At 28.6% G+C, this 26162-nt stretch overlaps 1 protein-coding gene across 2 annotated transcripts in view; it reads left to right on the top strand.

Moving 5' to 3' along the window:
• Window positions 1-23603, top strand: part of LOC123262506 (complexin) — an 84657-nt gene extending 61054 nt beyond the window's left edge. For both annotated transcript variants that reach the window (XM_044724754.1, XM_044724755.1), the window contains 2 exons: window positions 18051-18180; window positions 18247-23603. In XM_044724754.1, coding sequence (XP_044580689.1) covers window positions 18051-18180; window positions 18247-18320 — 204 coding nt within the window. In that variant the 3' untranslated portion in view covers window positions 18321-23603. The remainder of the gene's footprint in view (window positions 1-18050; window positions 18181-18246) is intronic.
• Window positions 23604-26162: the final 2559 nt, after the last annotated feature.

Raw genomic sequence — 26162 nt, 5'->3', positions numbered from 1 at the left:
ATTTGACACAGTTTTCTAAGAACAAAAAGAGAATGTAAGGCCTTGAGAAGATTCACATACTTGATAAATTAAATTTTTTGAGATTTGAGCTGACAAATCCTCGCGAACTAATTAACAATGTCACGTGAAAAGTATGAAAAATATTATAAACAATGCGAAAAACTTTCTATTGAAAAAATTTTACACTAAAACCGACTCGCGAGTAAAAAAATTCCGAACAAGTGAACAAAGCACTAATTAAAAAACCGCCATCTCTGTTAATTTTTTTCGAACCTTTTGTTTCTTTGTTAACGCTTTATTTCCAAGCTGATACAATTATTTTTCCGTCACTATCTCACTATCGGATTATTATTACTTCTACTATTATTAACCGTTACTCGGGCTTTTAATTAATCAATACTCACGGGATTAATTAGAAGATAGTTATTTATAATGGTCTTTGTCCCGTAAAATGCGGTTTTTAGATATTTTCTTGCTCGATTTTTAATGTAACGCCCAATATTCTACTGGATATTTTATAAAACAAGATATTTATTTAATGGATAGTACCCAGAGTTGTTTATTCAGACAACGGTGCTTTCAGACTAATTAGTAACTCGTATTTCATTGTTGTTGTTAGATTATTGTTTTTGTTTGTTTACTTTTTATTCGTTTTCTTTGGTGGTACTCATCGAATTTCAATCGATAGTTGATTAAAAATTTTTTTCCACTTTACTGCTCTAAAAGTATTAAGTTCTAGAATCTAAATACACTGTGAGTAAATATTTTGCGTAATTAATATGCAAACATGTTTTTAAATTATTAATCAATACCGCTTTTATATTCACTTTACGTGTATAAAGAAAATTCAGGTTGTCACGAAACGGTATTTTTACCACGAAGGTGTCCTCAAATTGTTAACCACCTCAAAAAATCGTTAAAAGCGCTATAGTAATATAATAAATTGTTTGTATAAGCATAAAAATGGTGGCGTTTTAAAAAATGAATTTTAAGCATGACATTACGGAGTTTTATCATTTTTACTTTATAATTAAGAAAAATAGTAAATATTTTAGAACACGGAAAAAAAAAAATGAAAAAATTACATTATATAATGTAAACGTGGCGCTCCGTATAGAAAACTGGAAAAATTACAGTTTCAGATTGTAATTATTACAGATTTTATAAGAATTACATTATAAAATGTAATATTTACATTTTAATGTATACATTAAGGGGTTAGGGGTAGTCAGAGGCACGAAAAAATGAGAATTTTCAGTATTTTTTTTTTTGCTATTAAATCATGTTATTTTACAAAAGTAGTAATATGGCATTATTATACAATGTTTTGACTTGAAGTCACGAAAATTTCAAAAAAAAAAAAAAATTTTATTTCCAAAGTTATAGCTGTCTGTGTTGACCCAGTTCCAAAAAAAGGTCCTTGCGGTGACAATCATAAGTCCTTGGAGATTCATCTAAAATCAATCGGATGAAAAAAATTAGTTTTATAAATAGATAATCCTGGGCCTGATCGAAGGATTTTTTTTTTCAAAAATTAACAAAATGGCGGCCTCAGGAAATTTTTGTCTAGATTTTTGGGAAAAATCAACAGTTAATTGGTCTTAAAAATCGAGATTTTTGAAAAAAAAAATCCTTCGATCAGGCCCGAGTTTATTATGTATTCTAAAAGCTGTATAAATTTTATTAAAATCTACTGAGCGGTTTTCGAGTTACAGTTGTCACCAGTTCAAAAAACATAGTTTTGAGAAAAACGCGTTTAAAGTTTCACACTAGATTCACGTACAGAAATACGAATTATTAAATTACTTACATCGAGTCATCTATTCCTGGGCCATATAATAGTTCTTCAGCCATTGTGGAAGTTTCCAAAATATCAATTTGCTGTTGCCTACGAAGCATTCTGCCTTCCCGAGTGTTGTCGTTGGCGCGCTGATCTGCCACTTTCACACGTGCAGCATCCAATTTGCAGCATACCGATGGGAATTAGACCCACAATTAAGTCCTAGGGTATCCATAATCATTAATAATGAATTTGTACCTTCATTAAATATACAAGTAGCTATGTATGCAGCAATTTGTACGATAGTAGAACTAGTATTCACGGTTTTTGGGCATATTTTCCACACTAGTTGGTTGAAGCTCTCATTATTATTCTGATTGAATCCACCTACACATCTTGAAAGTAAATTATCATTATTGAGATCGTCGTAAATCGGTTTAATAGCTTTTAAAACATCAGGAGGTAAGGGAGAATAATCTTGAGTATAAGTATCAAGCTCTCCACTTGCTTCAGCGCGCTGGTAAGAGCACCAAGAATCTTCGCCTTTGGGACACATATCATGATTCGGATTTTCATCAGTCGAACCATAGTGGTAAAAGTTGCCATAATAGCAGATTTCACATCTTCAATAGAATCGCAATGACGACGTATTGATAAACCATAGTACACAGTTAATTTGTCTATTACTTTTCCTGTAAGCCTACCTCTACCACCAAGACCTTTTTGTTTAGTTTTGTAATTTAGTTTTAGAAATTGTAATTATATATATTTAGGTATTTATAAATTTAGGTACTACTACATACACCAAAGTCTTAGTTCATGGATGACAATAGAACTATATTTGATTATATATATTTGATTATATATAAATCTATATATGTTTAGATCTAATTAGACCTGAGTTATCTAGAGCTATATATGATTATATATAAATCTATATATGATTATATCTAATCAAATATAAATTATAAATTTACATTTATTAATATATAATAATATATAATTAGATGCAGAATTTTTCAATGATTATATTTAATAAATATTTTGTTGAGTGAATTTGTTTCACTTGCAATGTCATATGATATGAAGATTGCTTATAAACAAAAATCATCTTTATAAATTATTTTCATTAATTACACCGGCACACAACAAAAAAAAAGTTGTCTGTACTTAGGACGCGCAACATATATTCCCATGTAATTTGACCCGCTGAACCCGAATTTGAGGTCCGTTTGGCCCCTACACCCTAGATTTTGAGAAAACTGTAAAACCGAAAAACGGGAAAATTGGGGGTTTTGGTGATTGAAAATTTTTAGATTCTAACTATGCATGATTTTCATGTATTTCGATCTGCTTTATACTTATCTGAAGTGTACTCAGACCAGCAGCCATTAAAAGTCTAAGTAAATCCCGAAAACCCATGAAAATTGCGAAAACAAAAAATTCCCAATATTGTGATAAAAAATGTATTGAGCTAAATATATGATGATTTTCATGTAGGTTTATCGACGACATATAAATCTCCAACTTTTATAACTCAGACGTCTCGAAAACATCAAACAAATGTGCAAAAACCCCGAAAATTGGAAAAATCAAATGTAATATAATAAAATCGAGTTATTATTCAAAAATAAATAAAAATCATATCATTCGATCTGTGGTGCATAAAAAAAAGTATTTCGTCCTAAGACTTAAAAATTAATTTTTTTCGAAAATATCATCAAAACCCTTTGGATTTGAATTTTAATTGTTCTCCGCTTATATCTCACCCTTTTATCTTCAAACGTCCTGCATAAAGGCTTTCTCTTTCGTTTCCTCTCTTCTTCGGGTAAATCTCTTCAGAGTCCAACAATGATCTGCCATCATATTTACATCCCACGTTCCTTGATATCGTTTTTCCATCACACTAATGTCTTGATGGAATCTCTCACCTTGCTCTTCACTAAAATCACCAAGATTTTCAGGAAAGTGTGAAAGATGAGAATGTAAATAGTGCAATTTTGTATTCATTAAGCAACCTAAAGTATTATAGTTGTATAACAACTCGTCAACTAAAGTTGCGTAGTTATCACTTTTCGTATTCCCTAAAAATTGCTGTGATACTTCCTTAAAACTTCCCCAAGCTGCTCTCTCAATCTCGTTCATCTCATATTCAAGATTAGCATCCTGGAATAGAGTCCGAATTTGGGGTCCATCAAAATTCCTTCTTTTAATTTAGCGTCACTTATAGCTGGAAATTTTTCGCCCAAGTACTTAAAACAGTTTCCATCTTTATCCAGAGCTTTTGACAAATTGCTTCATAAGGCCAAGCTTGATATGAAGTGGGGCAGCAAGTACTTGGAAGGATAAATTAGAGATTGTCGCGTAACATTGTGAGAACCAGGATTCAAATTTGTTCTTGTTGGCCATTCTTTTGAATGTAATGATTCTTTTCGGTCTCGGCTATCCCACAAACATAAGAAGCAGGGGTACTTTGTGAACCCTGATTGTTGGCCTAGCAATATTGTTGCAATTTTCAGATCACCACAAACCTTCCATTGATGTTCTGAATAGTTTATTTTATCTAATACAACCTGTAAATTGTCATAAGTCTCCTTTAGTTTAGTCGAATGAGCTACTGGAATCGGTGCCAATAAGTTTCCATTATGAAGAAGCACAGCTTTAAGACTCTCGCCTAGAGGAGTCAATAAAAGCCTCCATTCTTCGTCTTTGTAAGTGTTTGGCTTCAACTCATCGATCAGTCCTTTTACATCTGAACAGTACACAAATGAATTTTCGCTGTCTTTTGTAAAATACTTCCGGAACTCTTTTTCCCTATCACGATAAAAATAAGCTGTTGTATTTTTAGCTAATAAATTTTTTTTCCTTAAAGCTGAGGCTAAATGTTCAGCTTTTACCTTAGATAGTCCTAAGTCTCGTACAAGGTCATTCAATTCAAGTTGATCGAAGACTTCAGGGTCTTTACTTCTAGGAACACCACTGGGATGTATTCTTCATCCTCAGAATGGATCTCTTCGGGTTCAGGATCGATTTCTTCAAAGTTATCTTCAACTTCCATCTCTTCATGTTCATTCACTGGTTCAGGAGCTGCAGGTTCTTTCGACATTCAAAACTTTTTCTGCTGGCACAACTGATGTTACGTTGGCATATTGAATTTTATGTTTGGTTGTCGAAGAAAACCTGAAACTTCCGTCGTGCAAAAATAGCAGTTTTGACTCGTTGGTGCAGACCAAATCACAGGTTTTGAAAATTTCAAGCACTGTTTACTTTTCGTCTGCTCCCCAACGAGTAAGCATCGTGTGACACCGATTGCAAAGTGAATGTGGTACCCAAGTTGCTTCCCCAGTTCGTAATCTGGATACCGAAGCAGGTTTCGTAGACATTTTTCAATTTGTTTGAGAAAGATCTACGACTTTTCGTTACTTCAAATTCTCCACATATGTAACAGAAGCAATTGGAGTTTTTGTTACATATGTGAGAGACACTTCTTGTCATATTAAACGCTTCAGAAGCCAAGTCACCCACTAATGAAGAGCTGCAGTCACTTGATGACGACGCCTGCGAGCCTGCTTTCTCACTCTGACCAGACGCCGATACTGGGATTCCGGGTCCCTGCATCGTAAAACACTTATTACTTGTGCCTGCCATGACGGCATTCAAGCCGTTAACCCAGGGACTATGCCAGACGGTCCTGTTGCCCGCCGTCACCACGTGGAGGTGCCCTGGTTACAGGCACAAGCATTTAAGCAAGAAATCGATTCTGAGCCCAAAAGTTCCTAGAAGTGAAAACCCTGAAACATCAGCTTAAAGAAAAAAATTTATTAACTAAAAATACAACAGCTTATTTTTATCGTGATAGGGAAAAAAAAAATCTGATAACATTTTTAAAACGGCGAAAATTCATTAGTGGACTGTTCAGATGTAAGAAGTTTGATTGATGAGTTAAAGCCGAACACTTTCAGGACGAGGAGTGAAAGTTTTTCATTGCTTTGTCTAAGCGAAGTCTCAAAGCACCGACTCCAGTAGCTCATTTGACCAAAAATCATTGAAAAGTTTGTGGTGATCTGAAAATTGCTACACTAGTTAAGCCAACAATCTGGTTCACAATATATCCCTTCTTGTATGTTTGTAGGATAGTCACGATCGGAAAATTCCCTACAGTAGAAAAGAACGGCCAACAAGAAAGAATTTGAATCATGGTTCTCACAACGTTATGCGAGAATCTCTCATTAATCCTTACAAGTACTTGCTGCCACCACTTTATATCAAGCTTGACCTTATGAAGCATTTTGTCAAAGCTCTCGATAAAAATGGCAACTGTGTTAAGTACTTGGACGAAAAATTTCCAGCTATAAGTGACAATAAATTGAAAGAAGGAATTTTTATGTACCCCAAATTCGGACTCAATTCCAGGATGCTAATCTTGAGTATGAGATGCACAAGATTGAGAGAGCAGCTTGGGGAAGTTTTAAGGAAGTATTTAGAAATTGTTTAGGGAATGTGAATACAAAATTGCACTATTTACAATCTCATCTTTCACACTTTCCTGAAAATCTTGGTAATTTCAGTGAAGAAAGAGAAGAAACATTCCATCAAAACATGAGTGGATGTCAATATGATGGTAGATCATTGTTGGACTCTGAAGAGAGATTTACCCGAAGAAGAGAGGAAACGAAAGAGAAACCCTTTATGCAGGACGTTTGAAGATAAAAGGGTGAGATATAAGCGGAGAACGAATTAAAATTCAAATCCAAAGGGTTTTGATGATATTTTCCGAAAAATTAATTTTTTTTAAGTCTTAAGACGAAATACTTTTTTTTTATGCACCACAGATCGAATGATATGATTTTTTTTATTTATTTTGAATAATAACTCGATTTTTATTATATTACATTTGATTTTTTTCCAATTTTCGGGGTTTTTGCACATTTGTTTGATGTTTTCGAGACGTCTGAGTTATAAAAGTTGGAGATTTATATGTCGTCGATAAACCTACATGAAAATCATCATATATTTAGCTCAATACATTTTTTATCACAATATTGGGAATTTTTGTTTTTTTCGCAATTTTCATGGGTTTTTCGGGATTTACTTAGACTTTAATGGCTGCTGGTCTGAGTACACTTCAGATAAGTATAAAAGCAGATCGAAATACATGAAAATCATGCATAGTTAGAATCTAAAAAAATTTTTCAATCACCAAAACCCCCAATTTTCCCGTTTTTTTTCGGTTTTTTACAGTTTTCTCAAAATCCTAGGGTGTAGGGGCCAAACGGACCTCAAATTCGGGTTCAGCGGGTCAAATTACATGGGAATATATGTGGCGCGTCCCAAGTACAGACAACTTTTTTTTTTTTGTGTGCCGGTGTTATATTACTTTATAATAACGTTTATTGTAACATACCGAATTCTATCACAGCTCATAATTATCTTTTAAATTTTTAAATATTCTAAACGTTAATTTATTTAGTGATTTGAATTATTATCATGTGTTACAGTTATGTATCCCAGTTGTCGGGTTATAAAAAATGTCAAAAGAAAATTGCTATTTTTGCTTTTGATTTTAAATAAATATTTGTTAACTGTTAACAAATATTTATTAACATTTAATAAATCGTATTTAATAAATAATTTATTAACTGGTAATAAATATATATTAAATCCCATGATGTTAAAAAATCACTTATTAACAGTTAATAAAGCTCATTAAATATATAAACAAATCCTTCTATCAATATCACTGTAACTATACGGAAATCATATATAATTATATATGAATCATATATAACTATATATGAATAATATATAACTATATATGAATCATATATAATTATATATGAATCATATATAATTATAGATGCATTTTGTGATTACTATAAAATGTTCTCTGTTTTCATCTCAGAGTCTGCTACTCCAATGATTAATAATCTTTTAAACTATAGTTTTTTGTGGATGAAATAATGGAACTGTATTAATTAATTTAACTTATAAAAATCGATTATATATTCGATTCTCATTAGTTGTAGATATTTCAAACTTCTCTATTCCAGTAAGTCTTGTAGGCACTCGGGTAGTGTGTTAGTCTTTAAATAGTCAGGTCCCCGGTTCGATCCCCGCTCACGGTAAATTTTTTTTATTTTTATAGAAATAATTATATCTAATTATATATGATTATGTATGATTAGATCTGGCCAATTTTCAGGTCTAATTATATATAAGTGATTATATATAACTATATATGATTAGGCAAATTCATTTTTTCCCGGGATGCGCTTTTACTATTAGTTATCCTTGTTTAACTAGCCAGTTTATTAACAATTTCTAAAAAAACTACATGGTCAAAATTTTCAAAATTTCTTTGGATTATTTCAAGAATATTATCCTAACAGGTATCCGTTTTTTGAAGCGATCTTAAAATCCTTTCAATGCATTAACCATTAATATTTGTGATTTTCTCACTCTCCACCCATACTGTCTATGCTAAAATGTCATTTCTAATTACAATTATTTAATTTCTGGTATGGTCAATTTTTTTAAAAATTGATTTCAAATTTTAACAGTACATTTAATGCGTATTCTATTACCCATATTTCAAATTTTGAAAACTTCTTAAAATTTTGCATTTATGATCGAACTACCTTAAAAACTTGAATGCTGAATCTTGAATAGTTCAATCAGTAAAGCATAATTCATAAAACTAAAATAAAAATTTTTCAAATTACTGGTTTTGCGCAAACCATCTTTGTGCTTAGCACTGCAGAATGATAATACTTATACTTTAGAGTAACTAAAGGACACTTGATTGACAATTGAAAACATTAATGACTTTAAAGTTATAACTACTAGCGCTACTGCAACGGCCTAATCAGCTGTTGTTGTAGAACATTGACTCATTGTATAAATACGTATTGTTTACCTACAATACAGTTAAATCACATTCGCAAATATTCAGCGTCGTGTTTCTAAATATGTGCATAGTCACGAGAACTCGTGATTCTCATATACAAATCTCAAGTTTCTTCTATTAATAGAAAACTTATTAAATATACAATAGGTACATAAGTAAATAGTTTCTTAAATAATTCAATGGAAACTATGAGTGTCTTCTAATTATTAAGTAGAAGTATGACGCGACTTCGGAAATTGCCCCATGGCGTCCAATCTATTTTATGGATCGCAGAATATTTGATTATAAAACTGGAATAAAAAAAAGTACTATTTCATTTTTCTGCAAGTATTTTTGATGCAAACAGTAAAGTTATTTGCTTTTTATCAAAAAATAACTCTAAAAAAATTCAAGATATTCGAATGCATATTTCTCAATAAAATTCTCTAAATTTATTTCTCTGTAAACGCGAACAATTTACATAGTTAAAATAGAATAGCAATACAATAAAAATAACACGAGTTTGTTGTTCATGAGCTACCACCCAAAGATATGATTATCGCAAGACATTTTTTATTTTCTGCAATAATTTTCCATCAATTGTCTGAACTTATAGTCTTGTTTTTCTTCCGTTTCATCACTTTTTATCGCTATTTGATGTTTTCAGTAATAAAAATAAAGTGAAACATTATTCCAAGATTCCCCTAATTCGTGCAATTTTTCTCGCATTATTCCATTATTTTAATCCCTTATACGAAAACAACCATCAACGGTTTATGATATGAAGCGATACATTTTTTTCATATACTGTTCAATTTAATGAATTCATATTTTATTCCTGTTCACCTTTTCATGTTTCTGCAAACAAAATAAAACGTATAACTACAATTTCTCGGTAATTTTCATACATTCGTGAAAATACAAATTAAATACAAATAACTCTGTTTAACAATTTATTTACGTGAATGTGCACTCATCCAAATTACCTACGGGGAAATGTTAAAATTATTTTGGGGAGTTCAAAAATTTCTTCATTTAATGTACTACGGTAAATAGGTTAATACATATTATTGTTACTGATTAAATTGTGCGTTAAGTATGTTAGAATATCGGGAAAAAATAACTCGAGTTGAATGAAATAAATAAAATAAAAATAAAGCAAACAAAAAGCTTTTTACTCATTGTTTTAACTTTTCTCTTTTTCACTCTATATCTTCGCCATTGTGTACCCACACAAATAGAACACATTTGGTGAATAAAGCTAAGAGGGGATGATGTCCGCACTGCGGCGTAACGTACGTTATACACTCGTACTAACATTATAAAGAAAAACTTTTTTCAACGGAATTATCCTACCGTCGGAATTCTAGAATTTTGTGTGGATATTTGTAAATATTTTTTGTGCAGGAAAGTATGTTTGGATAGAAAAAAATTCTTTTTTTTTGCGTCATATGAACGATATTTTTTTAATGAAAAATTTCATGATAACTTAATTAATTTTAAATGAATTGTGAATTTTTATGTCTTCAATCTATATAATTAAGAAAATAAGTAAAATTTCGTCTCCAGCGTATTTATATGATCGAATGAGTTTTTTAAATTAAATTTAGTATCATTGGAAAGGTCTTGACCTAAATTTATGTCTTTTTAATGTTTCATATGCTTTTCAGAAATAGATAATTTATTTGATAAGTTTTCGAAGTAGTTCTAAATAGATTCGAATTTTACGATAACCCGAGTCGAAATTCGAGTTCCGTTTTAACCGTAATTTTTTCCCATCTCAATTTTACGGTCAAAACAGACTTGGCGCTGTATTGATAGTTCATTTAAACTGAGCCTGGTTTCACCGTAACTAGTGGAGTTTTGTCCCATTCTACCACGATTACGGTCAAACCAGGCTTGAAATAATGATAATAATAATAATAATAAATAATAATAAATTAAATTTTAAAATTCTTAGGGGTCCGGGTTCAAATCCAATTGAAATCACATTTATTTATTTTTTTTTTGTTTTAATCACTGCAATAATAATTATTATTATAATTAATAATTATTATTGTTATAAGAAATAAGTAATAGTAATTAATAATAATTGTCATTAACATAAAAATTTGTAATTAACAATTATTACAATTACTACTATCAAAATCGTTTATGAGCACAAAAAAATATATAAAATTAATTTTGTAATAAAAAAAACAAAAATGGATGATTTCCCAAATTTGAGTCTTTTTTTTACGAACAGGGGTTATTTATTGTCCAGTTTATACATATTAAGGAGTAAGGAAATAGGAGGAAAGGATTACTTATGGTAACTTAACCTAATACGCTTCGTAAATAAAGAAATAATTAAAAGTCGCTTTGCCCTAACCGAGAACCGAACTTGGAACCTATCGCTCGTCAAGACTTACGCGCTACCCGCATCGCTACACTGCCGATTGGTAAAAGGCGAATCTCAGTAGTCTCATAAACTTTTTAAATGACGCGTCTTGAAATGACTAAGTTCTGAGTGGAATCTGAAAAAGAACTTAGAAATTAAATTAAATTAAATTAAATTAAAAAAGAACGGAGAAATTAAATGAATAGTAATAATTATATTTATAGACATTCAAAATTGAAATTTAGTTACCCATTCTCAATTATTAATCTTATACTTCTATTTTCAATTGTAAGATTCGGTAATTGCTTATTTTCACGGGGTGTGAAATCAACATGATTAGATTATTTTCTACTTAATAGATATTTTTTTTTTTTTTAGAATAAATCTAAAATAGAAAAATTTTTCAAAATTTTTTTCAAAAATGTTAATTTTGGGATAAGAAAAATTATGAAACATTTCAATTTTTTAACTAAAAACAAATTATGAAAAATTTCAAATTTTGGATTAAAAAGTTTTAGCAAAATATCGAAAAATCGATAATTAAAAAATTTTTTTCTACTTGTAAAATATTTTTTATCAGAGTAAATCTAAAATAGAAAAATTTTTTTAATTTTTTGAAAAATTTCAATTTTAGAGTAAAAAAATATGAAAAACGTCAGTTGTTGGATTAAAAAAAACTATGAAAAATATCAAAAAATTAATTACTTTTAAAAAACGTGAAATTAAACAATTACCTGCAATTCTTATATATTTTAAAACTTTTTGCAGTGAAAATATGTGAACTAAGCTGAATTTAGAAAAGAATAATATTTTTTTTTCCAAAATTCAAATTTTTGAAAGAAAAACCCTTCTCTGAGATTATTATTGTTATTATTATTATTATTATTAAATTTTTAATTTTTAAATGTCAACTTTTCATGTTTTTTATTAATTTAAATTTTCGCGCCTAAGAACTACAAGATGGCAAGAGAAATAATAATAATCAACAAGATGACAAATATAGAAATAATATTTATAATGATAATATTATACTCCTGAAAATTTTTACGGTCAAAACAAACCTGCGTACACCTGTTTTAACCATACTTATTCTCCGATACCGTCTTGTACGGTCAAAATAGACTCGATTTTTAGCGGCATATTAGACTTCAAAGAGTTGGGACATTTTTACGGTCAAAACGGGACTCGAATTTTGACTCGGGATTAAACGTCATTTATTTATTTATTTTATTTTGTACATGTGACTGTGGTTATAAGTCAAAAATTAATTTACATAATTTAGAAACTAAGAAAATTGTTGGAACGGGTATATCTTTATCGTAAACTGGTTTTGATATTTTTTCAGCGACAGTCATCTATGATTTAAATAATTGAGAAAGTAAGTTAAATTTGGTATTATTGGAAAGGTCTAGATAAGAATTTGTGTCTTTTCACGGTTTTATTATATATTTTTTAGTAATAGTCAATTTTTTACGCTAAGTTTTTGGAGGAGTTTTGAATAGTTAGTTGGTTCTATAAATTTGTTTGGTCACATTTGTCCATTAAATTATTTGTAATTGATCCTGTCATGGCACTATTACTTTTAAAATTTATTTCAAAAGTACCCAAACTATGTATAGTATCATGAGCAATATCGATAAATTATTAAACAAAAGTTTTCTTATTCATAATCCGTAAATTTCGGCAGTCGCATAGTGACTGCTGGTTGTTAGTAATGATATTAAAAGAAGAAAAAAAAAATTATTTTGATGATAAGTAACGACATACTGCTCATGGGTGCGATCCTAATAAAAACTTGATATCCGGGTAATAGAAAATAGCATTGTGTTATCGGTACTCAAAATAACTATGTACAGATTATTGACTTTTTTTTAAAATAAATTCTAAATAGAAACTTATTTTTAAATACATTTTTAGATAGTTATAATCGTAAAACTATTTCGAACATCAATTTTTACAAATAAATTTTTTTAAATGAGACAAAAAGGATTTATTGATCCAGATAAAAATTGTTTGTACAAATCTATTGAAAAACTGATTAATTATTAGTGTAATAAATTGATTATTATTATTAACATCGAACATGTGTTGATGGAACTCAAGAAGAGGAACAAAATTGAATCAAGAAGAAATGAAAAGAAAATTAGAAAATTATTAATAAAGAAATGATTTGAAGAATGGAAAGAAAAATTACAAAACTTAACTGGGGTCAAATTGACTCTAGTAGGGAGTCCCTGCATTCAATATGGCGACTTCCTAATAGAGTCAGGCTGACTCCTTTTAAGACGTTCACCAATTATCGTTATGATTATTATTAATATTATTATAATTACTTTTTTTGTATTATTGATTATATAATTAATTTTTCTGTAAAGGAAAAAGTAGAGTTTAATCCTCAATTTTTAATAACTTTTTCATGATATTTAACGGAATATAAGATTTATTTTACATAAAAACTTTACTTTTTACCTAATGATTGATTGAAATTTATTTGTATCTACTATATAAATTTTAATAAATAAACTTTATCAATTTTATGGAAGCCTTTAACTAATCTGGAAATACTGATTCGATTTTTGGTAACATTGTTAGTTTTTAATTGCTTAAGAAAAAAAAAAACCATTTATAGGTTCCACAAATTTGGAAATTGTAGACTAGATCTTTAGAATCTGAGATTCAGTGTCCTACTTGACTATAAAAGCGACTTAACATTCACAACAGTAGAGGACTCTTAACCCTTCCGCACTTGAGGTGTGCACTAACGTTTTTCTCGATTCGTCTTGAATAATTCATGAGTCCTAGTCCTATTTAAGTTTTCCGATTGGCTTAAAAAAAAGTAACGACTGTTCATCTCAACAAGTTCTGTTGATTGCTGAACTACTTAACTTTATTTATTTGAGATTTGTTACCGCAAATTTGAAAAATCAACAAATTCTATTGGCAGCAATTGAAAAAATTCCATTTTCGAAAATAATTTTCAAAGAAATTTAAGAGTAGAGGTTTCAAATATTGACCAGTTTTGATAAAATAAACATAAATACATTATTTGTAAATTTATTGGAAGAGTCAAACATGAAAATCACTTGAAGAAAACTAAAAAAACAAGAAAATAATTTGATTTTTTTAATTGAGTACTGAGAGAATGTTCAAGGTATGCAATGTCAAGGCGCATTGTTTCTTCAATCAGATTTCAAGCAACCAATTATCGATTTATAGGTAGGAAAAGGGTATTTTTGAAAAATTCAAATTGATGTTGAATAGACCGAGTGTGGTTGGTGCTATGTATATTCAACAATGCAAAGGTATATCGTATGTATGTATGTACGTATAAATGAATAAAATAATTGATCTATTTTAAACGAACCCTCGATTTGTAAAGTATAGAAGTATGATACCGGTCATACGTGAGTAAGACAAATGGTACTAGTGTAAATGAGGTCGAACCTCGTAGACCGTCAAAGATTGTTCTGAACCTGACGTTAATTACTACTTGTGAAAGTCAATACTAAAACACTCTTGAAAACAGTGGATGAAAATACCTATATAGATTTGTACATACACATGTTTTGGACTTGCTATTGCTGAACTAAATGACCTCTCGTATTGTAAAAATCAATTACTTGTGGTTTACTCTCTTTTTCAATTAAAACAGTTAATTCAATTAAACTCTTCTTGTATTTCAGTTTTTTGTTATCCACCACGTTATTTGTAATTTTTTATTGTTCTATTCCCTTTATCTGAATAGCCTGTGACTGATAAATAAAATTTTATCTGCGTGAAACAAACCATCGAATACATTTATTGAACGATTTTTATCAAACTGATGAAAATTTTATCTATAAAAATGATTAAACAATTCTATTTTAACACAAAAACAAGAAAATATTTATCTTCTATTTCGTATTATTGGCTTAAAATTTTTGTTTTTAATTCAAAAAAAGATTACTCTTACAAAATTAAAAAACTCTTATAGAATTAGAGAAATATTGTGTCGTCTTTTTAGCTTTCATAGAAAATATTTTTAAATAATTTCAATATTTTGAATCTAATATTTTATCAATTTGAGCAAGATATATTATTCTTCACTCAAGATAAAATTATGGCTTCCCGGATGAATTTTGTGTACTTATAGTTCAAAGCTCTGATCACTTTGAGTTAAGAAGCCGATGTCTCCATTCAAGATCCCGAGTAAAAATGAAATTATTATTTTTTACGGAAAAATAATCAATTTCGTTCGACCGCCGCACCACCGCTGCACCACCGCCGCACCATACCGCCGCACCACCGCTGCACGACCGCCGTTTGGCGGACTATTACGCCGCACGCTAAAAATTTACTCCCCCTAGCATCGCCGCACTACCGCTGCACCACCGCCGCACCAATGCTAAATCATACCTACAATTTCACAAAAAATGGTATCATAATTAATTTATCACGCAATAATTAATTAATAAATAATGCGACTAGAAATCTTTATGTAAGACCTATTGATCAACCTCCTTTTAATCGAATGCCTAATATTAAAAAAAAAAATTTTTTTTTAATCAGGCCAAAGCACCGCGAAATTACTGATTTTTTTAGTCGTATTGTTGATGTAGATTTTTAATTTCGTCCTCGGGTTGCACAGAAGCGGTACGCCTATTGAAATACTCTGAAAGAATTTTAAAAATTGAACTGTGATGGGATTCGAACCTGGATCGTCTGCATGGAAGTCTCGAACATTGCCAACTGCACTGCAAGCCATACTTAACTTAAAAAATTTAGTTAAGCTATTTGAATGATCAACGAATATATTATTTCAATGTATATACCATCAAACAGTGGTATGGTGCGGCGGTGGTTCAGCGGTGGTGCGGCGGTGGTTCAGCGGTGGTGCGGCGGTCGAACGAAATTTATTATTTTTTCGTAAAAATTAATAATTTTATTTTTACCCGGGCGTGTCACAGCTGTGGTGCAGCGGTGGTGCGGCGAATAGAAATTTATTTACTTGTCACGGCGCTGTTGCGGCGGTAGTGCGGTGAATAGATAAATTCTTTACTTGTCACGGCGGTGATACGGCACTTATAAAATAACCAAAATTGTCACGGCTGTGGTGCAGCGGTGGTGCGGCGCTTAAAAAGCCGTGCAGCGGTGTTGCGGCGGTGGTGCGGCGGAATTCTGTTTTTACTCGGGATTACTTTGACTTATTTAAAGTTTTACGCGTAGAGTTGAGATTTTATTAACTTTTCCTAAGATCTTTTCTTGTGGGAAGAAATAGAAATAAAAACTAAATTTCCACTCTATCTGGGAATCTAAACTAAATTCTACTCTAGCACTGGCGTGCTACTGGGCTGTATAACTCATGGCACTATCGAAGAATCATAGACTCTATCCACTCTTATAATTTAGATGAAAAATATGAAAATATATCGTGTAAGCAAACTATTCGTAACGTGATTGGTCAAATATATCATAAGCATGAAAATATATGCAAACTCTATAGTCAAGGCGCACGCGCAAATTTAAATTCTAGTTTAGATGAAAAAAATGAAAATATATCATGTAAGCAACCTATTTGTATCTAAATATTGTTATCCCATAATAAAATTGAGATGAAATGTATGTGAAACCAATTTATTCGTGATGTGATTGGTTGAAAATATTTATTCTCATTCTGATTGGTTGAAAGTGAATATAATATACATAAACTACACATAAATATATCATGACCATAAATATGAGGCGCGCGCTTGCGCGCGCAAATTTGAATTCTAATCTTATTAATATTAAAATAGAGATGAAATGTATGTGAAACCAATTTATTCGTGATGTGATTGGTCGAATATATCATAAGCATGAAAATATATGTAAACGCTTCACACGGAAAGAAAATTGTACGAAAAATTACAATGAAAACATCGTAATTTTTAGTATAGGATATTGCAGTGCCGGACCAGAACTCAAACATCGTAATTTATACGATGCAACATCGTAAATTTCTATCACTCAAATTAAAAAGAAGTTTAGGTCACCGAAAAAATAATTCTGTATCATCCAGGAATCGAACCCGGTGTCCTCTCCGCCTCAAGTCCAAGGTTTATCCCCTCACGCTATCGGAGGGAATATCTAAAGTTTCTGTTCAGTCACATAATAAGACCCTCGATACAGTAGTTGGTCATCTTTCGGTGGTGGCGTCGCAAACTACTAGACTCTGTCTCTCTTTTATTAAAACATATAGTATGCGTCCTTATTCACTTGCTCTTACGGAAAAAAAATTTACTAAATAACATCGTAATTTTCAATAATTCAAATTGTATTCTGTAGACGGCAGCATCGTAAAAATCGAGATACTGAAAGTCTAGTCCTAGATTACGATGTTACTATAGTAAATTTTCATAGGATTTTTTTTCCGTGCAGTCAGGCGCGCGCTTGCGCGCGCAAATTTGAATTCTGGTCCACTCTTATAATTTAGATGAAAAAATATGAAAATATATCATGTAAGCAAACTATTCGTAACGTGATTGGTCAAATATATCATAAGCATGAAAATATAGATCATTCCATACCAACATTCACACGTGCGCTTGCGCGCGCAACGTTTACTAGTATAAATAAATTTAAATGTAGTCTATGCTTTTTGCATTATGCACACAATACACTTACTATACAATTTGTTCCGAGCGGAAAAATTTTTTGCGTTGTTCCGAAGCATACTGCTATTGACTCAAAACAAAGACTGTTACGGCATGAGGTTAATTAATTGTCGCAGTAAAAATTTAACAATCTTAATGAACAAAATATATTTTTTCGTTTAGTAAACTACTGTATTGAAATAAGCTAAAATTAATTCAAGCCAAATGTATAATTATATTGGCTTGATGATAAAAAAAATCTTGGATCTAGATTACAAAGTTCAAGAAAAATTGTTTCTTGACCTAAAAAAATTTTGTTTTTACTACAAAAACTATTATAAGGCTTAAAATAAATTTTTGCATTCTTTTAAACTAATTAATTAAAATTTGCAGTACAACATAAAAAAACGCGAAGAAATTCAAGAAATAACGCAAGAAGAACCAAATCCTCTAATGCGCAAGAAAAAAACACCAGAGGAATTAGCAGCGGAAGCTGAAGCTGCGGAACAAGATGAGTTTACAAGTAAGTACTTAAAAAAATCTCAATAAAAAAAGTAAATAAAAAATTTAACTATGAAATATTTTTTAGAATTAAAACAAACTCTGGAAACACACGTTACAGAGATAAAATCACAACTCGAGAACAAATGTAGCCTGCAATGAGTAACCAGTCACCATTAAAAACTAGTGATTGTTATACCAATAAATTATTAGCAAGTAATTATCACCTCGAAATAACAAGTTAATAATTTAATGAATCACTGGTAATTAATAAACTAGTATCATCTCTAGCAGCCAATAGAGATGAGATACAGGAGTACTCTAACGCTCGATTAATTGCTGTTTAATCAACAACCACTACAACAATCGTCAAAGTTAAATCTAAGCTATTTAAGTTTTGATTGTTAAATTAGTTGTGTTAGTTTCGGAAAAATTTCGCGACAATTTAAATCAATTTGTTTAATGATAATCCTAGAAGATTTTTTATCGAAAATTGAGAGTAATAAAAATGATTTAAAGACGGTATTAATTCTTATAAGAGTAGATTAAAATATCTTAAAAGAATGGTAAGAGCGTATTAAAGGGACAAAGTAACTTAAAGAAAGTAATAATGAATAAAAATAATAAAAAATAAGTAATGAAAAGAATAAAGAAAAAACGGCTAAGAACTAAAGTAAAGCGTGATATGACAAAAGGCTTTGAGATTCAAATATTTTATTATTATTAAATAAATAAAATAAAATAGAAAAGGATACGGATGAAGAAAAAAATGTTTTAAATATCTGGTTAAGCACTCAATGAAATATCTCTCTCTCTTAATTTATAAAAGCACTTATTGTTTTAGCAGACGTTCCCTGGATTTTAATTTCCTCTTAATTTATACTCAATGACATTGACATGCTTTCATGAGAAGTTTTTTTTTTTATTTATAACATTTGACGATTGACAAAAAAGGCGACAAAGCGATTCACCCTCGAGCGTTTCGTCCCCGGTCAATTCAAGGATTTATTCAAAAATTTTAGACAAAAAAGTTTACTTCTTTTAATATAAAATTTGTGTTAAAATAAAATTAAAAGCCCGCTAAAATAGGGGACGAGGCCCCGATAAAATCCGCCGGGGGTGTAACGACTTGGAACCAAAAAAAATCTAATTTAAGCATCGAAGGGACTCATTTTCCTCGTATTATTACGTAACAACGAGGATTAATTAATTAATAAATAATAAATATTAAAAAGTTTTGAGTTTTTAGAAATTAATACAAATAACAAATAATAATAATAATGATAATGAATTAGTAATACCCATTAATATTTAGCAAGTTATGTAGTTGTTGAACCGTTCAACGGCTGTTTGAATATTTGAAAAAAATGTGACAAAAAATAGAAAAAAAATTTTCAAAAAAAAATTAGTGATAATATTAATTATGAATTATAAATAATTAGGTAGGGACACAGGGCCATGATTAATGAGAATAAATCTGATAAATTTCCTATACCCCTTTTTCCTACTCCCCAAAAAAGTTAAAAAAAATATTAAATAAGCTTTTGCACAATATATATTTGTGTAAAAAGTTTTAGGTGAATCTTTTTTGCCTGTATTTTTAGCTGACGCACGTCGAGGCACTTGTTAAAGTTATTAATTAATGATTAATACTGAGGACTATTTAAAATTAGTGTTAGGTGAGCTTAATCTTCCAAATTAGTTGAACGTTTTTTTGTGGATATATAAATATTTAGAATATTATTATTGATTAATTAATTAATTAACGACGGAAGATACTCACCGGCGGATGATGCATGCCTTATATATAAAATCTACAAAATAAAAAGAATATTTAAAAAAATTAAAGGTACTATTGTTGTTGTTATTATTATTGAAAAATAATGATGATGATTATAGTAAATTTTTGAAAAAAAAAAAATTTTTTTTTCATTTTTTTAAATTAACGTTTCTTGAGTGTGTTGCCAAGACCGTGTAATTTTAGTTTTGAATAAATGCGAGAGAGAGGAGAGATTGTTGTGTGAGTGATTATTAATTAGAATTATTTTTAATTTTTAACATATTGTATACTAAGTTAAATTATTTGACGATTATAGAGGTTTGGTTAAAATTTTTTGACGCTAAAAAATTGCATGCTTTTTTTTAAAAAGTTAAAGTGTCATTAGCTATTACATTAATAATAATCGTACAGTACTATTATAACTATTACATTAGTATTTATTTTTTACATGAGAGATGTTATCTAGTTTGAACGGAAAACTGTATATCCTCGAATCGACGCGTCCCTGGAATGATAACACTTATTATTATTATTATTATTATTATTATTATTATTATTATTATTATTATTATTGTTATTGTTAAGTATTTTTGTCTTAATTATTTTGCTGTAAATAACTAAAGTTATTGTCGGCTAGTTTTCAACATCTAATAAATTTTCATACAAAATTTATTTAATTTTTGAGACTTTTTTATTTGTTGAAAATTCTTTTAGAAATTTTTTACAAAATTTGTAATATTATTTCAACTTTTTAATTACTGAATTTTTCAAAAAAACTAGTACCAAATTTTTCATGAAAATTATTAATATTTCTTCTTAATTAATTCCTAAATTTTTTCAAAAATAAAATAAAGTTATTTATCTATAATTACATCAATTCTGCTACATTTAACACACTTTATTAGAAAACTCCATTATGTGCTAGCAATACAATAATTCTAGTTAAATTGTAGCAAAAATACTTTATTAAAATCTATTTATTACTAATTTAACGCTTTTTAAATAATCTTAATGTATAATCTCTGCTTTTGTGATACATTATAATAATATTCTTCATACATTATCTTTTTCTCTATATCTACTCTCTCTCTCTCTCTCTCTCTCTCTTTCTCTTTATCTCTCTTTCTTTCTCTCGCTCTAAAAATTGCATGACGCTTGTCAATGTCGCTCTGCTCATTGTCTGCTAAACAAATTCAAAAAAAAATAAAAATAAAAACTATTTTTAATTTGACAATAATTTGAATAATTTGTCGTGAGAATTAAAAACTAAAAATGTTTTTTTTAAGTACATTACTAAAAGTCAATTATTGCAAAATAAATAATAATTAATAAATATATATTTTAATATATAAAAAGGAATTGTATAAAATATTTTGCTTTTACTTTTTTTTCGGTCACAATTTCTTTAATTAATTAACATTTAAATAAAACTATATTCTGCCATAAAAGTGAAGATAAATATAAAAAACTAATTATTTTTATAGAAATAAAAATAAATATTTTTTTCCCTTAATTTTCCTATGACGAAATTATAAAATAATAAACTTATTAACAAAGATAGTTTGAATGTAATATCATTAAAAATAATATCTGCATACTAACTTACGATACTTCTATTCATGCATGTTTAAATGTCTTACAATACTAAAAAAATATTAAAAAAAAAAAAGACTAAATGATTAAATTTTAATACTGATGTTTATCATTGATATTCGAATTTAATCGCAATAAAAAAAATTAGAAAAATTCTTTAGTGGTACATGAAACTCGTCTATCATCGTTTAACAAAATAACAAACTTTTAACGTGTAAACTTCAAACAATATATGAATTTTAAAAAATGTGAATTTGAAATGAATGTCTATTTAATCTTTAGCTCGAAAATTATTAATTGCAGTGTTGCTAATGCTATTGTTATAATGCTAGGTAATGCCGTATGTCGTTGTTGTTTCTCGATATTCAGAACTTTGTCAATGCTTTTAATATTCAGGTTTATTCTTGATTAAATAATTATTTATTTATTTTTAAAAATTGTTACTGGATTGACTAATCGTTGCAAGAATTTTTTTCTGAGACACGGTAGTGTCTTGTGCCTATTGCCGCTTTCAACTTGGTTCAGCGCAGGCGCAATAAGAATTACTCTTAAATAAAACTAATTTCTTCAACTATTTATTTAAATTATTAGAAATAATTTCACTTTGATTATTTGATCCGTCTATTGGTCAGTTGAAAAATTTTTAAATTAAAATACTAATTTTAATTGAAGAAAAATTCAAAGCCAGTTTTTACTCTGACACTAAATAAAATGGCGCTAAAAATACGAAAGTTACACTCAGTTTCTTATTTTATTTTTGTTTCGGGTGGAAAGTCACTAAGTACACTAAGTAACTTACTACACCGAGTTTACCAAGTCCGTACTTTGACCAAATATGTTCTAATTACGGAAAAGTCAGGTATGCTTTTATAAATGACCGTAATTAAGTTTGAAGTCGTAGCTTTTTTCTTTAAACTTTAAAATTGACTTTAAAATCAGACATTTTTAGTCGATTAGTTACGATGTTAAATAAATTAAATGCTCAACTTCGGAAAATGAGTGATTACCCCACATTACGAACTGACGCCCAAAAGTTAATGGATATTAACTGACCAACAAAGCTCATTTTCCAAATTTTATTATTTTTAAAACAAACATTCAACTTGCAAAATCTAGTAACGTTTTTTAAAAATAAACAATTATTTAAAAAATGTATATTGTCAAGTGCATTGCTGTGAAAGCTATAACAGGACAATTCGAATGAAGAAAAGCTCTAATAATAAAATAAAAGTTTTCTAAATTGACAAGACGCTACGATTCGAGTTTGTCAGTCCGTTTGAACCATTGTTGTGGCCTAATAGCAGCCAACTCTATTACCAACTATTATTATTATTATATAATTATTATTATTAATTGATATGAAGATGAATAAAAAAAAAAAAATTGTTGAAATTCTTAAACTCTAAATCTCACTCAAATTTTAATGGCCCAACTTATTATAATTACTATACAACCCTTTCTACTGAATTTTCAGAATAAAAAATATTCCTGTTGAAAATTGTTTCTTTTTCTCAAAAAATATAAAATGAAAAAAAAAATCTTTGATAATAATACTAAATAAAACAAAAAAACGCCACCCTCAGCTCGTACAAAGCAACGTGGCACGTGATATCAAAAATAAATAAATATTAAATTTAAAATAAAAATAAATTTAATATTATAAATCTACAAATTGTTACTTATGATTCGTATTTCATAAAGAAAATTTCTGCAAGATGATTCTTATTAAAGAATAATAAATAATAATAATTAATTAATTTAATAATGAAATATTGTATATTTAGATGAAAATAAGATGTTAAACACATTCTCTTCATGTTTACACCGTAGTAAATTTTATGTTGTTATTCCTCAGTTTTTTAAACTAAAAATAAAAAATAAAAAAAAACGCTGAAAAGTGTAAATTTTTAGGAGTTTATTTAATCTTGACTTTTTTTACTTATTAATAAATCTAAAAGCTTACAGATAATTAATCTACACCAGCAGTCAATGAGTTACCGATCATTGTCGGTAAATCAGAATCATGTTAGATTGTCAATTTCGGCATAAATTGACTCAGAAAAACATCTACTGACTAAAGACTTTAAAACTCTTAACCATATAGAAAAAAAATTTATTGCCGATTGACGGTAACTACAATCGAGCTGGAATTTATTACGACAATTTGTTTTAAAAGAATAGCACTCACTAAGTTACAGTCAAATCATTTCAAAAAGTTAAAAAACTTGCCAAAAAATTGAAGTTATTCAAAACTGCTTTACCGACTATCGACAACTTATAACTTACCGACCATCGATTATCGGTATAACCGATCTATCGGCGAGAAATACTTCATTTACAAATAAAATAATCACAAAACAAAGCCTGTTATTAAAAAAATCTAATTAACATTTAAAAAAAGATGACTATTCAGAGACAACGACACAACGCATTATTAAATAAGTAATAAATAAAACCAAAATAACTAAATTAATAATACGTAATCAGCATTATATTTGAATTATGATATTTACATTGATTGCATTGATATATTATTAACTAATTATTTAAAAAATTCATCATCAAATGGATTGAAGAAAAAAGAACAATTATTATTACATGCATAATGAGAGTGATGATTATTATTAAACATGTACTAATAAATTAGTATTAAATTATTGATTAATTATATAAAACATAAACGATCATATAAATGGAGTGAGTTTGGTTATTAGTTAAATAATTAAGATTAAACGTTGAAAAATAAAATATGGTGTTTAAGCTTTAGCTTTGTACGTGTATGAATGAACAAAGTGAAACAAAACAGTTGAATTTTGAAATAATAACAAACAAAACCAGTAATTTAAGTGCCCTGTATAAGTGGTCAAAAAATAACTAGAAAAAAAAAATGATTAATCCACGAGAGAAAGGGAGAGAGATTGATTATTAAAACAATATAAATAATTGAGTAATAAATAATCATTTTTTAACTGCCATATTATTTGGTATGAATTGTTATCAAAATAATTGAAAAATATAAATTTATTAATTATTAAATAAATTTTACACCTCGAGCGGACTTGTGCGATTTTTCGGATGTATAAATTATATTTTTCTTTAATTTTAAGATCAGAAATAAAAATTTTGTGTAATTTGTGCAGGAAGATGTTAAATTTTATGTAAGCACGATTATTTTCTTTTATTTTTAGCGGAGCGTGTCTTTTTTTTCACGAATCAACCATACGGTAGCTTGGAACGTTGGGAACTAGTCACGCGCATGCGCGTCGGTTGTTCTCATGCACAGAAAGACCCAACCTGCACGAAAAATCGGGATCGTTTGTTAAATATATTTGAATGATTATTAATTGTTGTTTTGCGAACAAAATTAATTAAAGTAAATAAAGAAAACATAAAAAACTTAATAAATAATTATAAACAAGAAGCAATACTGTGGATGCCTATATTTATTATTCTTTATAATAAAAAATAAAGTTAATAAATAAAACTACGTTATTAAATACTATGAATTTAAAAACACGAACCAAAAAACCCGAAACAAGAAGTTGATAAATAAATTGATGAACGTCGAAAATTAATATGTAACAGGAAAAATTTAAATTGCAAATAGCGTGCCAAAAAATCGCACGAAACTTGCTGAGGAATTTGTTTTAAATTGAAAATTATTTTTAAAATTAATTTTGCATAATTGTGTTATTAGTTGAAATTGAAATTCTTGTATAAAGTACATTGAAAAAATATATATATTATACATATATATATATATATATATATATATATATATATATATATATATATATATATATATATATATATATATATATATATATATATAGTTGGCTTAGAAGTTGAACGCTGAAATACGAGCAAAGTTTGTTGTTAAATGTAATTATAAGTAAATAAAAAAGAAACCCAATGAACGTAAAAATACTAAAAACAATAATTGAAAAAAAAAATTGATAAGAGTAACGATAATAAATAATAATACTATATATTGTTGTTAGTTATATATATGTATATATACATATATATTTATATACATGTATATATATATGATATGATATGATATTACACATTACAAAAAAAAATTCCAGATAATCGAGAACAATTCACAATTCAATGGGCCCTGAGTGATTTACCGAAAATTGACTAGACTTATTTATTTAAAAAAACTTTTTTAGAAAAATATGTAGAAATAAATTTATTTGAGCCTGACCAAAATGTTATCTTGACTTGTGCTTTTGGAATAAATTAATAAAAAATAAAAAAAAAACAATTCGGGGTCATGTATTTTAATAAATAAACAAAATATCAATAGAGAAATAGAAAAAAAATTATAAAAAATCAACTAATAATAATAACAAAAATAATAATGAACAAGCGTATATGTTATTTAGTTCTAATATCACTGATGAATGAAAAAAAAAAAAAAATAATTAACATAATAAAAATAAATAATGTTAAAATTGTTGTTACTTATTTGCCTGTCCTTGAATCCTTGAATTTTTCAGATTCTTTTTTTTGGTATTCATAAGCAATTAATCAGGATCGGTAAGAGTGATATGTTGATCAAGATAATTGTGGTAAGTCAAAAAAAAGGAGACATGCTTGTAAAAAAGTGAAGGAAAGAAGAG

The sequence above is a fragment of the Cotesia glomerata genome, linkage group LG4 (genome assembly GCF_020080835.1).
Source record: "Cotesia glomerata isolate CgM1 linkage group LG4, MPM_Cglom_v2.3, whole genome shotgun sequence".
Taxonomy (NCBI): Eukaryota; Metazoa; Arthropoda; class Insecta; order Hymenoptera; family Braconidae; genus Cotesia; species Cotesia glomerata.
The sequence above is the reverse complement of the archived record's forward strand: the minus strand, read 5'-3'. Positions and strand labels throughout refer to the sequence as shown.